General features: G+C 40.6%; 1 protein-coding gene and 1 long non-coding RNA gene across 6 annotated transcripts in view; one reads left to right on the forward strand and one right to left on the reverse strand.

Moving 5' to 3' along the window:
- LOC310753141 overlaps positions 1 to 15,898 on the forward strand; it is a 249,930-nt gene that overhangs the window by 211,237 nt on the left and 22,795 nt on the right. The gene's annotated exons all lie outside the window — the stretch shown is intronic.
- Positions 1 to 15,898, reverse strand: part of PTBP3 (polypyrimidine tract binding protein 3) — a 46,817-nt gene that overhangs the window by 6,744 nt on the left and 24,175 nt on the right. For 4 of the 5 annotated variants that reach the window (XM_083593500.1, XM_083593501.1, XM_083593502.1 and 1 more), the window contains 12 exons: positions 15,526 to 15,601; positions 12,947 to 13,116; positions 10,696 to 10,842; positions 8,998 to 9,162; positions 7,446 to 7,556; positions 6,348 to 6,522; positions 4,548 to 4,622; positions 3,806 to 3,945; positions 3,405 to 3,438; positions 2,701 to 2,793; positions 1,956 to 2,172; positions 557 to 634 (listed from right to left, as the gene is read on the reverse strand). In XM_083593500.1, the coding sequence (XP_083449626.1) occupies positions 557 to 634; positions 1,956 to 2,172; positions 2,701 to 2,793; positions 3,405 to 3,438; positions 3,806 to 3,945; positions 4,548 to 4,622; positions 6,348 to 6,522; positions 7,446 to 7,556; positions 8,998 to 9,162; positions 10,696 to 10,842; positions 12,947 to 13,116; positions 15,526 to 15,601 (1,481 nt within the window). The remainder of the gene's footprint in view (positions 1 to 556; positions 635 to 1,955; positions 2,173 to 2,700; positions 2,794 to 3,404; positions 3,439 to 3,805; positions 3,946 to 4,547; positions 4,623 to 6,347; positions 6,523 to 7,445; positions 7,557 to 8,997; positions 9,163 to 10,695; positions 10,843 to 12,946; positions 13,117 to 15,525; positions 15,602 to 15,898) is intronic. The other variant, XM_083593504.1, reaches the window with a different exon arrangement.

The following is a 15,898-nucleotide window of genomic DNA, read 5'->3' on the forward strand; positions in this document are numbered from 1 at the left end:
CAAACCACTGTTCCAAATCTATACTGCTCCTGGGCAGCTTCGGGATCCTGGTCAGGAGCAGGGGGAGGGGGATGTTCCCACCATTCCTCACCAGAGCAGCACTCCTCAGCTTGATCTCTGACAGATAATCAGTGAAACAGAACCACAAGACAATTCCAAACACACAGTATGATATGGTACAATCTGTAGGCATTTCATGTATGGTCTTTTATTTGGCCTTCATCTCAAGAGATGAACACCAAGAAGCTCAGCCGCTAGCTGGTTAAGTCTCCCTTCCTTCCACACATCAGTTTTCCAAAGCCTTGCTTAGTGCAAGATTATGCTGAACCAAAGACTTCCAGCTATAGCTTCTCAGCTTCTGCAGCTTTCTTTACAGGAAATTATGTGTAAGAGAAAGGACCTATTTAAGTGGTGCAAGTTCATATAATTACATCCTCACCCCACCCCGGATTAAGTCCCAGTATTGAATTTCATGTTCCATCTGTATTTTCCATCTGTATGACTGCAATGGATGAATTCCTTGCTTTAAAAAACTTAATTTACAGTGGATACTTACGGGAAGAATTTGAAGGCTTTCACAATACATCCAGTACCAGCAAAAAGATTCTTCAGGTCATCTACTGTGACAGAAGGTCTGTAATAGATTAAATCCCTCGTGTTAGCTAAATATCCAGGTCTCGACGACAACAAAAACCACCACATTTTTTTTATTTATGTCAAAATAAACTGGTTAGCTTTTAAGGTGTGTTGCTTTTTAGTGTGTTGCTGTAACTTACTACCATGGCTACCTGTCCAGAAACAGAGCTCAGCAACACCCCTTTTGGCTTTTCCCCATTTCACAGACAATTTGGGTTTCTTATATTCTAGTGGCATCACAAATAAAGGGTAAGCAACCAACCTTTCTGGGCTCTTATCCCCTCTTACGTGCAAATTTATCTAGCAGAATTTGTAATATTTTGTTTAACTTCAATGCCTCTGAATGATGTAACCTTCTTAGCTCTGACAGGTTGTAGGGCTGTCTTTTTATTATGTACTATTGTGGAGGAATAACCTTGCTTATGCCATTAATATCCCACCCACTCCAGGGTGATTCGTAACTAAATAATACTCAGAGCAGAGTCACTGAAATAAATAGACAGACATAACTTAATTCCATTGTTTACAATGGAACTAACTCTGACTATGACTGATGTAGGGTATCACCCAGTATTAGGAATCTAAAATTCCCTTGAGCAATTGATCAGACATAATCCAGCACCAGTTTAGATCAGAGATTGAAAACCAATGCTATATAGAGAATTATGTAATAATAATAATAATAATAATAATAATAATAATAATAATAATAATAATAATTTATTATTTATACCCCGCCCAGCTGGCTGGGTTCCCCCAGCCACTCTGGGCGGCTCCCAACCAAATATTAAAAACACAATACAACATGTTTTAGACTACTTCATAATTCTGCTGTTCTTGATAGCTGTACATAAATGTTTGAGATGCTCTTAAAATCCATGGAATTATTGCACAAGAAACTCCACCCAGGATGCAGACATTCTGAAGCAACTCTTCAGCATCTGCTGATGCAAGCTGCTGCTGCTGGAACAAAAGAATTTATTTCGAGCCCATGAGCAAATGGCTTCTCTGTATATAGGCCATGGCCTACAAGTTGGCTTGTTTTATTTGTCATGTAAACAAAACCTGTAAGTCATGCAGCAGACTGTTACAGAACACAAGTGGTTTAGAGGAGCTGTCCTGCAACTGAGATGTGCCATGCTCTTTCTCGCCTCTCAAATCCAGTTGTTCATGTCCAGGGCCGGCCCTGCCATTGGGCAAGGGATTTCAGATGTCATGGAAGGGCAACAAATTGTTCTCTGTTTAAATTAATTATTTTTACATTATTGCAGAGGAGAAAAAGTCACTTGGGCTATCCCTGTTCACATTTAGATACTTACGGAATGTTGGATAGGTGCAGAGTGGCAGATGGTGGAAAGATATTTTGGAAGTTCTTTGAGCCGGGTTTCTTGAAGCGATGCAAAGGGCTATTACTATAGTCCTTAGTCAAACCCTGATCCTCCTGTCCCTCACGAGGAAGCTGTACTGTCTGGTGCTTTGAGAGTGTGACACGCAGCACCTTCCCATATAGTTTTTGTCCATTTAAGTGATTCATGGCTAGAAAAAGAAAGAGAACAGATGGAACGCTACTCCACTGAATGTGTGCTTCCAAAATGCTTGCCCCAGTTGTCAAATAAGTGAGGAGTAGACACACTTCAACTCAGCTTTATTCTCAGTCACAGTTGCACATTTCAAGAGTTCTGATTTGCAGAGAGCTGCTGAAAGCACAGAATATTGCTACTCCAGCACATCTTTTATTTTCAGTCAAGCGTGTTTCCTACTACAACTGAATACCTCTTTCAAATTAATCGTGGACACTTAAAATAATGGATCAAATCCATTTGGTCCCTTCCGCTTGCAAAAGGGCTTTTGATTCACAGCAGACCCCCTTAACGGAAGGTGGTGGAGAGACTCATTTTCCCCTGAAAACCTGCTCAACAAGTTTGGGGGAATCCCCAGAATACAGAGAAGGTGACACAGAGGAACCAGCAAAAATCCCCTCCCCCTCCCATTAATGAAGACTCCAAAAGCAGTAGGCGCTCTTCAATTGGACCTGTGTAAACTGTAACATGACACTGTTATTACCTAGTTGGGCTTGGGTTGCATCTGCCATCTGAACTAAGGCATTTTCCTTCTTATTAAACATGATTTTTACACGGTGGACATCACCATAAACACCTGCAAAAGCAAAACAAGTATTTTTCAACACACCTTATGCACCAATCTCATTCAAGTTATTGGCTACTATTTAACCAAGTAGATCCAGTGGAACGAATGACCAAGACTAAGTTAGTTCTATTAATTTCAGTATCTCTATTCCTAGTAAAACTTAATTGAATGCAACCCTTTATATGCAACACTGGAGTATCACATCCACGTCATGCTAAGGATCACTTCAAAGAGAACATTAAAAAACAACCAAGAAGCTGGTGAAGCTTGTTAGAAATAAAGCCAGACATTGCGCAAATATGATGAGTGTACTAAATACATACATCTTCCACATGAATGCATAGATCCAGAATTTGTTTTATCCTAAGCTCAATTATTCCATCCTGAAGTAATCATTTACTTGGCCCAGTACATATATGTTTAAGAAGCACATAATGTGCATCTGATTATCAGTATTTGCAATGAATACAGCTGAGACTGTAGCAAGAACTAGCAAACAGTTAAATAATCGCCACATGTAGACAACTCCGCAGAATTTAAAACCAACACAGTTTGAAAAATCAGTCCCTCAGCTAATATCTTTCTTATTTTAATCTGGTGTTGTACACAAACCAACTTACCAAACAGAATAAAGAGTCCATCTGGTGTGATTGCCTGCAAAAAAATCACAAGGCAATATTTTTTAACCAAGCATAATGTATTAAAAAGAAAAGGTGCGTCAATTATTTTAGGATTGCCAGAGAACCTTAACAGGTAGCAAGTGCATGAATAGATATGTGAAATACAATATTAGGTAGACCAAAGTGCTATTATAAAGTAAAATTACTTCAAACATCCCCTGCCCCAGAATGTTCTAAATATATATATATATACACACACACATCATGAAAAGTTATTTCAGTTATATTTTTCATTGATAATACTGGTTATTATCCAATCTCTAGTTTAGATTTTGGGTTAAGTGCCATAAGCTTAACTGCAAACTATGTTTATGTTATAAAATACTATATATGAGGCTTACATCAGGATTGAGATTGCTAACAAGCAAAACGAAATTTCCGGGCATTCCAGTCATTCCTGGGATAGCCATTCGCCCAGTCATAGCAGAGGTGGTGATTGCAAGAGGACCAAGTGCACTGGGAACAGCTGAGACGGAGAGACCTGGAAAAGTCAAAACAGATCTATAGAAATATTTCAGAAGATGCACATGGCAGTTCAATTTTTATCTCTCATTTTAAAGCACAAGCTCAGAGCGAAACATTCTATAATAAATGCTTTATAAATAAGCAAAGGACTGCCATTTATTCCTCCTCACCTGGTTAAAATGCCACAAATAAATCTTTGCAGCCTATCTTGATAAGACAAACAGAAACTGTACCATCCCATTCTTACGGATTTTCCATTTCTTGATGAGTTAAGATTTATTTCAGTACATTGGGAGTTTGAGTTCTCATACTTCCAGTTAGTTGTTAAATACAGGTACAAAAAGAACAGCCCCACTACAATGATTCACTTTAACATGGCAAAAAACATTTTCCTTGTCCAAAGATGGATGAATTCCCAAATGCCCCAAGCTCTCTAACTAAAATTAAGTGCAGAAAAGTATAAAAGACACTGCTTTCTGACAGTACCATGGCCTACATACACAAAGGCGTGCTAGGTCCTTTGTCTACTCCAGTGCCCATTTGAATTAATTTGTTTAAACAAAAACAAACAGACAGACCAATAACAGACAGGGTTTACGCATACAGAAAAGGACTTGCCTGCCTGAGGAAACCCAATGGCAGGAGCAAAACCAGCAGCCCCCGCATATGGTGAGGAGATGATACCTGGAGTGCCTAAAAAAGAGAAATTAAATTAGGGTGCAAGCGATTAACTGCTAGAGAAAACGGAAAGCAATTTCAATTCCTCTAAAGCTTGCTAAATTAACCTGGCACTTATTTCAGGGGTTGGATACACACATTCGGTGCTTTTAGTCACTGTAGAGCAGGCATCCCCAAACTTGGCCCTCCAGCTGTTTTGGGACTACAATTCCCATCATCCCTTACTGGTCGTGTTAGCTAGGGATGATGGGAGTTGTAGTCCCAAAACATCTGGAGGGCCAAATTGGGGGGTGCCTGCTTGAGAGCCTACATGTGTCTGTGCTGGTTGCTCCTACTTCAAGACGATACAGCAATCATGGGATCAACAGCAGCTGTGCAATTTGCACAACTCAGCTCACAAAGTGTGGCTGCAATCCTATACTCACCTACCTAGGAGTAAGTGTATTTTATTATTAATTTAATTTATATACCACCTTTCATCTGAAGATCACAAGAGTGGCTTACACAGTATAAAGTTATTGGTGGGTTTACTTCTGAGTTGATGTGTATAAGGTTGCGCCGCAAAGATCCAAAATCTAGTGCAAGAATCAGCTTTGTACACCAGCCCTTTGTCTTATTATTATTTTTAAGTTTCATGACTTTATTTATTGCATATTTATATACTGTCTGACTGTAAAAAACAAAACAAAACCCAAAGCTGTTTACAAAAAGAACAATGAAATTATCCGTAAAAACAGTTAGGAACAAAATATAATTAAAATCAACAATGCACTAAAAATAAGCTTAACAGGTGGTAGTGTTCCTTTTTGTCATATAGCAGTCCAAATCATGCTGTTCCTTTTCTGTGGCAGATTTGAAATTGTGATGAGGGAAGGAAAGAAAAATCTGACTATTATATATTTTCAGCCAAATCATAATCGTTTTCCCAGCTCTCGCTACTTAGGGCAAAATCCAACAGCGAAATAACTTTGAATGTTTAGGTCTAACTATTGCTCTAAATAGAGGCGTAATATAAAAAGCTAGACGATAAATATTTGGGATTTATAATATGCAGAGATAGTCCTGATCAGAGAAACTCAAGCTACATTTCCTGAAGTATACTCACACACTTGAACTGTGATACTTAACCTAATTAGATGCAAATTGCTACATAAACAGCTGTAAATTGTCCTTCCAATCTAAGCAGACTCAGCAGCTTCCTTCACCCCTTATCTTTAGTGACAATAGGGCAGTTACACAAATACAGCAAAAACACCATATATTAAACACCTATAATACATGGATTGGTACCATTCCTACTATTGGCAATATAGGTATTAATCATTTATTCACAATTCCGATTTCCATTGTAATTCTTTATACATGCAACCAGCAACAATGCACTTATTCAGTCAGACACAACCTGCATGAATACTGATACCAAACACAGAAATACAATACCCACCATTTTTACCTAGATTAGCAAGAATTCTAGTATGCAAATACTGGTGGGCTGCCTTTCAATTTGTGGTGAAAAGCTGTCTATAAATATTGGAAATCTTGGATTAAATCTGTTGATGTTGCCAATGATGTTGTCCGTCCGCCTCCCGAACTGCTTGTATTATTAGCTATTAGTTTTAAGGATTGTATTTTATTGCTATACATTGTCTGTTGTACTATATGATGCCTTTGTTTAATGAAGGACAGTCTAGAAAATTGGTACATAAAATAAACACACACAGAGAAATGAAGCGTTCTTACCAAAGGCAGCAGCCATGGTGGGATCAAGGGAAGGCTGTCCATCACCTGAAGGAAGGTCTAAACGAGTAAAGTCTCTGCTTTTATCATTGTTGTATTTTACATTAAGGCTTGTTAGCTTGGAGAAATCAATACGAAGAGTGCAGCAAGCATTGTAGATATTCTGACCGTCTAGAGCCTGCAAAGATGATAGAAGAGCTGACTTGAGTTTATGAAGTCCTAATCTTTTACATTACTGATATATGCCAAATAATCCTTTTAGCAATCTTGAACATGCTTTGGGTAGAGCAGAAGGGGCAAGCAGCTAGTGAACATTTCTTGTGCCATTCCTCCATGTTTTTCCAAGTCCATTCTCCAATGTTCACTACAGTCTTAAAGAACGGCATCATTCATACAGTTCCTTACAATATTACCACCACATGCCATCAAGGTAAGCAGCATACACATCCAAATGCCGTAAGCATTTTGTTTTATTATCTGCATTGGTCAAGCTTATGGTGTATCATTAATGCTTTTCCAATTAGAGTACCTGTAAGTTACGGTTGTCAGTCATACTTTATGACAGTTGCAAAGGACGACTTTCTGTCATTTCTTAACATGCGAAGAAGAGATTTTTACAACTATGCCCACACACCCCAACATTAATTATCTGGACACTTTATGCAAGATCTTTTGGGTGGACAAGGTAATATTCATTCATTCAGCCTTCATTGGCATAGTTTACAAAGTAACATCATTTTTTTAAAAACAAAAAACACTCACCATCTATAAAATATTAGTAATCCAGACATATTGAACACATAAAACATATAAAAGACTCAGTATCCACCATTAAATAAAGTAGTTTTAAATTTGACTTTAAATATCTTGACTAAATATCTAGAAACAAAGCCTGCTGTGACAGGTTTGTGTAGACAATCACTGCACCGGTATGTGCCACAAATGTATATCGGTATGGACCTCCTGTAGCAACTCCAAATGGGATACTAGTGACACAAAACACTGGAAAATTAAGATGCATGTTAAAATCAAAGTCATACGCAGCAAATTGTTAACATGGTCAAAATCCAAAACTTATCAGGTGCATAGTTTTGCACTTACCATTTTGGCATAATGTGCATTCATTGGATCAGCATATTGAAGCAAGGCCTGGAACTGATTGTTTTTTGTGAAAGTGATAATCTTCAAGACTGTCCCAAACTTGGAGAAGATCTGAATAAAAATGCAGGTAGCCAATTCACACCTCGATACTTTCCAGAAAAGTTTTGAGAAGCAAACTTCATGTGTACCCGACCCCCAGCAAAAGAATCAACGTTACATTTTAACCATGCGGACAGAGATGTTTTTCTATCATGAGAACCACATGTAAATATAACAAAATCATTAAGTGAAGGGGTTCTCTCAGCGAAATAACTAGATAGCTGTGCCTGTGAAATTGTTCGGTTATATTACTACTCTTGCTGCAGAGTGAAGCAAATTCCACTCAATCATTTAATTGTTCTATAGGGAATGATTGCTTACATACATACAGCTGGAGCACAACAGAATTGTTAAGAATATTTAAATGAATACATAAGTAACCCCTATTTAAAAAGATAAAGGTAAAGGACCCCTGACAGTTAAGTCCAGTCACGAACAACTCTGGGGTTGTGGCGCTCATCTCACTTTACTGGCCGCGGGAGCCGACGTTTGTCTGCAGGCAGTTTTTCTGGGTCACGTGGCCAGCATGACTAAGCCGCTTCTGGCAAAACCAGAGCAGCACACAGAAACGCCGTTTACCTTCCTGCCTGAGCGGTACCTATTTATCTACTTGCACTTTTGGTATGCTTTCGAACTGCTAGGTTGGCAGGAGCTGGGACTGAGCAACAGGAGCTCACCCCGTCGCAGGGATTCGAACCGCTGACCTTCCGATCGGCAAGCCCTAGTCTCAGTGGTTTAGACCACAGCGCCAATCGCGTCCCTATTAATCTTGAGTTAAATATATAATTCCAGGTTCAGAACTTCCCTTTTAGCCAAACCTATCGTCACAGTCTAGCAAAAACACTTGACATGAAGAAACAGGTTTCTCCAGGGCAATTGAGGGGAACAATCTGTACCCATATGCATCTGTGGCTATTTTGGAGGGAGTGTATGAGAGAGAAACAGGCTGCACTCTGAATCGTAGCTGCAAACTTTCCCCTTTTTTAAAGGGAAATTCCCTTATTCCGAATAGGATTCCTCGCAAGAAAAGGGAAAAGTTGACAGCTATGCTCTGACTGCTTGCACGTGACCAGATAACTGGTGCTATTAGCTCCAATCGCTATAGGCATATACTCTCTTTAGCAAATAACCATCACCAGATGCCCTCCCCTTGTCAGAAAATAGATGACCAGCCCAACACTATGAAAGATCAGCCCTGGAGAGGAAGTAGTGAAGGAATAAGCATCTGACAATTTGTTTTTCATTACCAAATACAACAATGTAAAAAAAAAAAAGTACTGACTTTTCCGTGTATAAGACTAGGTTTTTTTCTTTTAAAATTATGCCAAAAAGTGGGAATCGTCTTATACATGGATAGTGCACAGTGCAAATTTCTTAAATTTGAGTCCCCCAAAACAGGGTCTTATACACGAAAAAATACGGTAATTGGTTTTTTTGTGTTAAAGTCTTTTACCTGATACAGCACTTCTAGAGTTACAGGGTAGAAGAGATTCTCAACTATAATTCGAAGAACAGAACTCTGACCAGGAGGTAGTCCGCCTTCAGTCGCGAGAGCACCTGTAAGGGCCAAGCCTCCGGACTGCACCGCATTCACTGCTTGCAACGCAGCTTGCGCTCTCTAAGGAGGGGGTGGAAAGAAAGGATGGAAATGTTTTGTGTTAAGTTGTGAGTGAACGTATCAGACGACACAGTGATTCTTCAAGCAGCTCTTGTTTATTCAGAGGCCAGAACAGAACTGAACTGAAGGGTTCAGCCGACCTGCTTATATAGAGCTCCAGTACAACGTAACTGTAACAACCTTCTGTAACTATCCAATCACTGAACGTCACTTTCGATCCCTTATTTGCATATGTGGACCTGAACTATCTACAGTATCCCCCTGCTGGCCCAGGGTGAGAACTTCAGTACATAACATTCTGTGTATTGTACATGCCATTGTTAACTTGCACACGTGTTATTTAAAGAGTTACAAGGGATAAGGATCTATGTGCCCTCAAAGCGTAACCTTACACTTTCTCTCCACTGCACCCAGTGGGCAAATTGTTCATCTATGGCAGGGGTCGGCAAGGTTTACCACGCCTGGGCCTGTTCACTCCAGCGGAGAGCCCTCCATGGACCGGATTGCGTGCGCACATGAGCGCACGCACCCGCAATTTACGGCGCCTGCACAGACGTGATTTTTGGCACCTGCGCAATTTTCAGCGCCACGGAAGCGAGTCCCCGCAGCACACTGGTTTAGCACAGCGTGCGGGGACTCACTGAGTGGGCGGCTCAGTTCAGGCGCAGCTCGTGGGCCGGTTAAACAACCACCATGGGCTGCTTGTGGCCCATGGGCCTTAGGTTGCCTACCCCTGATATACAGCACATACTAGTGAAGGTTACAAGTTTCCCATTCTGTATTCAGTGCTTCTGAAACACCAAGCGTAGGGCTTGCAAAGCCAGCTCATTTTCAGGAATTTAGAGTGTGTCAGGTGTCTGGCACCTGTCACTCGAAGTGCCAAAAAACCAGGTGCAGTCAAGAGAAAATCGGGGGGGGGGGGCGCAGAAAAGCTTCCCCACCCCTGCTGTTGACTGTCTTGTGTAAAAATCTTTGCTACGTAATTGTTCTTATATATGCAATTGTTTTTACTGTTTTTATAGTATATTGTAAATTGCTTCAGAGTGAGTCACGGGGAACGATTTACTAAACGGAATAAATATTATGAGTGAGCAAAACCTTGCCTTTGCAACATTTCACTCCTTCAAAAGATGTTTCATTTCCAGGTGTTTCCCCATCCCAGTGTACACAGCCCCTTCCGGATTTTTCCAATGGAAAAGTTGAGAAGTCCTCATGGGGTGGAGAAAACCTCTCCTACCACAGTTCCCGCACCCCTCTGACCTTCACATATGTAGTCAGCACACCATCAAACTTTATCTATTAGCTGTACTGTCCAGCCTAGTAAGAAAGCACGAAAGTTTTTAAACAGCTAACTAAAAGTAGCTGAAGATCAACTTCCTTTGCTCAAAATCAAAGCACTGGCCTGCTTTCAGGAAAGTAAACTGAAGGCTTATAAAAACAGGATATTTAAGTGGTTTGAAAATCATTTACATACTAATAGTTCTAATGAATATTATGGATTCCCCCCTCCCCCCAAAAAAGTACCATACTTACACCCTGATTGGGTAGATTGTCAGTCTTAAGTTCTCGGTGATTGGAATACTGAATATAAACAGGCTGGCTGCGGAGGTGAGGAGTAACAGGAGTGTAGTAGTTCACCATAGTAACGGCAGCTTCTTCTGAAGCCATTTCTAGGAAAGCCTGCAATTAACACAAACAGAGGAGCGTTATGATTGTAAAACCACTTTCACTTGAAAACAAACAAACAAAACAAACAAACAAACGAAAAACCATGCACAGACTGCTGCTTTTATATTTGCTATGTACTTTAAAAATACATCTATTTACAAAAGAAAACATTGTATTTTTTATTTATTTTTACTTCAAGTAGTTCCTTATTTTTATTACCGTACTTTTCGCACCATAGGACGCACCGGACAATAGGACGCACCTTGTTTTAGAGGGGGGAGAACAAGAAAAAAAATTTCTCCCCTTCTCTGCCCAGCGCCCCTTCAGCGAAGTGGCAGGAGGCGCTGCGCAGAGAGGGGGAGAATTTTCCCACTCTTGTTTTCCCCCTCTAAAACAAGGTGCGTTCAGTCGCCTTCAGGCGGCTACATTGGAAGCCTGGAGAGCGAGAGGGGTCAGTGAGCTTCAGGTTCCTTTTGACCTGCTCTTTGGGGCTGGCGAGGGGAAGCCCACCACCAGCCCCAAAGAGCAGGTCGGGGAGCAGCGGAAAGCTTCTATGGCTTCTTTAGCCCCGCACGCGCTCTCCCGGCTGGAGAGGTGGCACGCAGCTAAAGAGGCTCCTGCCATAGCCGCGCGTCACCTCTCCAGCCGGGAGAGGGTCGCGGGGCTATGGCGTCTTCGCTCCATAGGACGCACACACATTTCCCTTTCATTTTTGAAGGGGGAAAAGTGCGTCCTATAGAGCGAAAAATACGGTATGTAAAGGTGCCTTATTTCACAACTTGGAGATAGACAGGCATTTATCAATGTGTGACCCAATATAAGTTTTTTCAGATTTTGTTTTCCTTTGTGCTCTCCAAACACCCAATACCATTATAACTGCTAAAGACATTGCAGGAAACAAATAAAAATATTTTTGTTTAAATGACACAAGTTTTCTATATTTCTAGTGATTTCCCCCAAAAGCTTTTTTTTTTTAAAAAAAACAAAACTTCACAACTATACAGTGACCAGCTTCAGATGTGATGAAAAACCATCTTTTTCAGCAACCAGGCCTTTGGCTGAATAGGATCCTATGTTCCTTCAAATGTGTTTGTGGGAGGGCGTGGGGTGGGTTATCGGTTTGTTTTGTTCTTGCTTTTATTATGCATTTTGTGCTTTTATCTTGTATTTTTATGCTGTGAACTGCCCTAAGATCTACAGTTGAAGGGCAGTACAGTATACAAATTTAATAAGAAGAATAAGAATACAGTGGTGCCTCGCAAGACGAAAAGAATCCGTTCTGCGAGTCTCTTCGTCTAGCGGTTTTTTCGTCTTGCGAAGCAAGCCCATTGATGGATTAGCGGATTAGCACTATTAGCGGCTTTTAGCGGCTTATCGGCTTAGCGGATAAGCGGCTTAGAAAAGGGGGGGGGGAGAAAAAAACCCCGCAGGAACTCGCAAGACATTTTCGTCTTGCGAAGCAAGCCCATAGGAAATTCGTTTTGCGAAGCACCTCCAAAACGGAAAACTCTTTCGTCTAGCGAGTTTTCCGTCTTGCGAGGCATTCGTCTTGCGGGGCACCACTGTATTCCTCTACAAGAGCGCGCCTCAGAATTGCACGTTCCCTTCTTCTACCTCTTTTGTACACCGAGAAGAAGGGATTGAAAGCTTCCACTTCTGATATTAAAGCCATCACAGGTCCCTGACAGGTCCAAATTTTGAGACATGTGTTTTGTTTAAAACTATGGTCTGAGAGCAAAGCTACGATACAAAATTACACTTTCGTGGTTCATGCAGCTGAAGATTGAGGACACCTGCTAGTGACCTGTGCTCTTGGACTGCAAATGGCAGGCAGCTCCCTGAAGGGCTGGAGAGATACTGCAGAGAACTTCTTTGTAGCCCAGGAATCATGGTCAATAGCCTTTTGGGGCTGGGTGTGGGCTAGGCAACAATCTGAGTAACTTCCTGGTTTCAGGCACATGCTTGGTTTATTTTAGAGGCAAAACTACTGTGAGACAATTGGGAGATTTGAATTGCTCAACTCTTAACTATTCCACTGGATACTAGCCAAATAGCATACGCTACATGAACTACTTTTTCTTGTATTTTGGGTATTGACTGCAAAGTATATACATACCTGGCTCTTGCCCTTCAACATCAAGAGATTGGTTACTTTGCCAAAAGGTAGACCTAGAGAAATTATTTCCGCTTCAGTGACGTCATTTGGAATTTTACGAAGATGAAGGACTCGAGAAGGGGAGCAGGGAGATCTGTCTCCTTTAAATTTTTTGTTGTCATTCCCATTAGCTAAGATATAAAGAAACACTTCAGATAAAAATGTATACTTTAGCATTGCTAAAAATTTTGCTTGCTGTGCGGGTCACAACATCAAACCACCTGTACTAAGCAATAACAAGCTTTTTGTTTCCTTATGACATTTGTGTTTGTTCACTAATCTCTAGCTCTAATCACAGGAAGTTCTAATTCTGTTTTAGATAAAGTCTGTACAGGTTTATTCCAGTCACAGAACTTGGGAATTTTTCTTTTGGCTCACTAGTCACTCTAGGAAATCATGGCAACTAATTCTACAGCAACCAAAAGGGCTTCAGCAGCTGGGCCTGTTATTGAGCATCTTTCACAGAGAGGTTTATAAGCATATTACCCAGCTACTGGCTGCTTTGGAACTTTATAGGAGTAATAAAGCCCCCTAACATCATACAAAAGCATCAAGAAAGGTATTGCAGGAGAGATCAACGCTCCAGGGGAGATTGTGAGAAAATCAGAGCATGAGAGTCAACAATGCTACAGCCTGTTTTGACGATGGACCTTTTGCTAATCTATACACTAATAGCATCTTGGTTGATTCTGCAGACAACCAATTTACAATACTGCACAGAGGATCTTAAGTGTCAATAAAATATATTTTAGCTTTGCCAAAAATGGAAGAGGAGGATCACTGATGCCCACCCTAGATTCCTGAACTAGCACATGCACAGTAGCCATGGACTGACTTGGCAGGCAATGTCTGACTATGTTAGGAAGGGAAAGAGTGGGCGAGTCCACTATCTGCTCACACAGACATCCTGAACGAGGTGAGGAAGCCTCCATTGCTGCTGCCAGCTCACCAGGCATGGGAAATGGGCCAGTAAACCAGATCAGCAGTAAATTATTGCAGAAGCCTATTGTGTAAAGGCGGTTTGTACATGTGCTCATAAGCGTAAGCTTGATCTGCCTAGGGTGAATATATCAGGCTGTTTTGTAAGTAGCGGATCTCTATGCAAGTCACTTCTTCAGAGGTGGACTGTAGGGGTACACCTGAAGGGAGTATGCAGGACAGGACTGAAGACTCTCCATTCCTCTGCTTCAACTCTTCCGTTTTTGCAGATTCTCTCTGCAACTCCTCCAGATATGCTACGTCACTTTTTCCCCAATATGGAAACCAGAATGACAATATTCAAGTACTGAGAAAAACGACCAATTGCAAAATATTATTAAATAACGTTCCTTCGCTATTTACAGCTCTGCCTGTTGAGGTTTGATTAACTGGAAAGATTGTTCTCAAATGCATTGCTGTTTTCTCAAGTTCTGAGAAAACTTTTTTGAAATTACTAAGGCAAGGGGCTGACTGAAGAAGACCTTTGACTGACCATTGAGATAATTCAAAAATTAACTGCAAATGGTTTATTATTTTATTTATTTCATAAAATTTATACACCGCTTGATTGCAGAAAACCATCAAAGCAGTTCTTAGTGCACTTTTTTTTATTAAGAGCAATAAATGATATTTTCATGCCTGCTTTACAGGTAATTCAAGATCTTTCATAGCCTCTTTTAGACCTAACTAGCTATAAATATTTTGACAGCATCTATAAATTCACCATTTCATACCTTTAGCTGATAATGGAAGACTATCTACATAAATAAGGCTGTTCACTGGAACACTGTTCACTGCTCCATGGGGAATCCAGTGGTTCCTAAATGTTTTTCCCCATGAACCACTTGAAAACTGCTAGTGTCTTGTTGTAGGAATAGGAATACACTTCTAGATGCTGTACGGTTTATTTGTATTTTTACAGACAAGCTGTGTACCACCTGAATAAACCTTATAGACCACTGGTGGTCCACAGAGCAAAGTCTGAGAACTTTCCCAGACTTCCTCTTCCTTCTCATTTTGAAGCTGATTACAAATTATTCCATGCCAATAATGCGCAGGGAAAACTCTTATGCAGATGTTACATTAACCAATATTTATCTCTTAAAGGGAGTAAGAGAGAATGCTCACACAAGAGGGGAGGAGCGTGTGAGTCTGGGGAGACTCCCAGTTTTAACCATGGTTAGATTAGGCAGCATTAAAACTAAAGAACGTGTTATGAGTGAGTTACAATATAAGGCAATGGGAATTCAATAGCTATCTTGATCATTGGAGGCGTGTTCATCTACTTCCCATGGGTCCTTTCTTAAATAAGCCATGTGATAGACTCTCCACTGTTGCTACAAGCACAGGTCCCATGGAAAGTTGTCACACTGATCAAACTGGGGTTGTGGCAGCAATCCTTGGGGGTCTGCCTCTGCTTACGTTAACACACTGCAGAATAGCTTTGCAAATAAGTCCTCAGATGTGACCAGCTCATAAAAATTGAACTTTACACAGGAAACAAGGCGAGGGGCTATTTGCAAACCTGCTGCAAGGTGTGTTCTTTAATCATACAATCATACCTGTAGCAGGAGTAGAATTGCTCATGGTAAAAGGCCCGTAAGCGAAACTAGGTGGAAGAAGCTCATCAGATCCACGCTGGAAAAAACACCATAAAAGTAAAATGTAAAAATACTTGCGCCTCAGGTTTTATTTTAACACATGTATTTCAGCAACTTTTGATAATAGGAAGATTTTTTTTGGAAGGAAAAACAAAGTTTTACTTTAAATAACAGTTTTTTTGTGGCTTGAAAACCACTATTTTATCCTATCATTTTATGCACAATGAAAATGTTTCAACATATTGCACAAATGAAAGAATCCACCCTACCAACCATCTGAAAACAAATACTAGACCAACATTTAGATGGGTTCAACACTCACAGGGTTCCTCCA

This window comes from Podarcis filfolensis, assembly GCF_964270895.1.
Source record: "Podarcis filfolensis genome assembly, chromosome: 17".
Lineage (NCBI taxonomy): Eukaryota > Metazoa > Chordata > Lepidosauria > Squamata > Lacertidae > Podarcis > Podarcis filfolensis.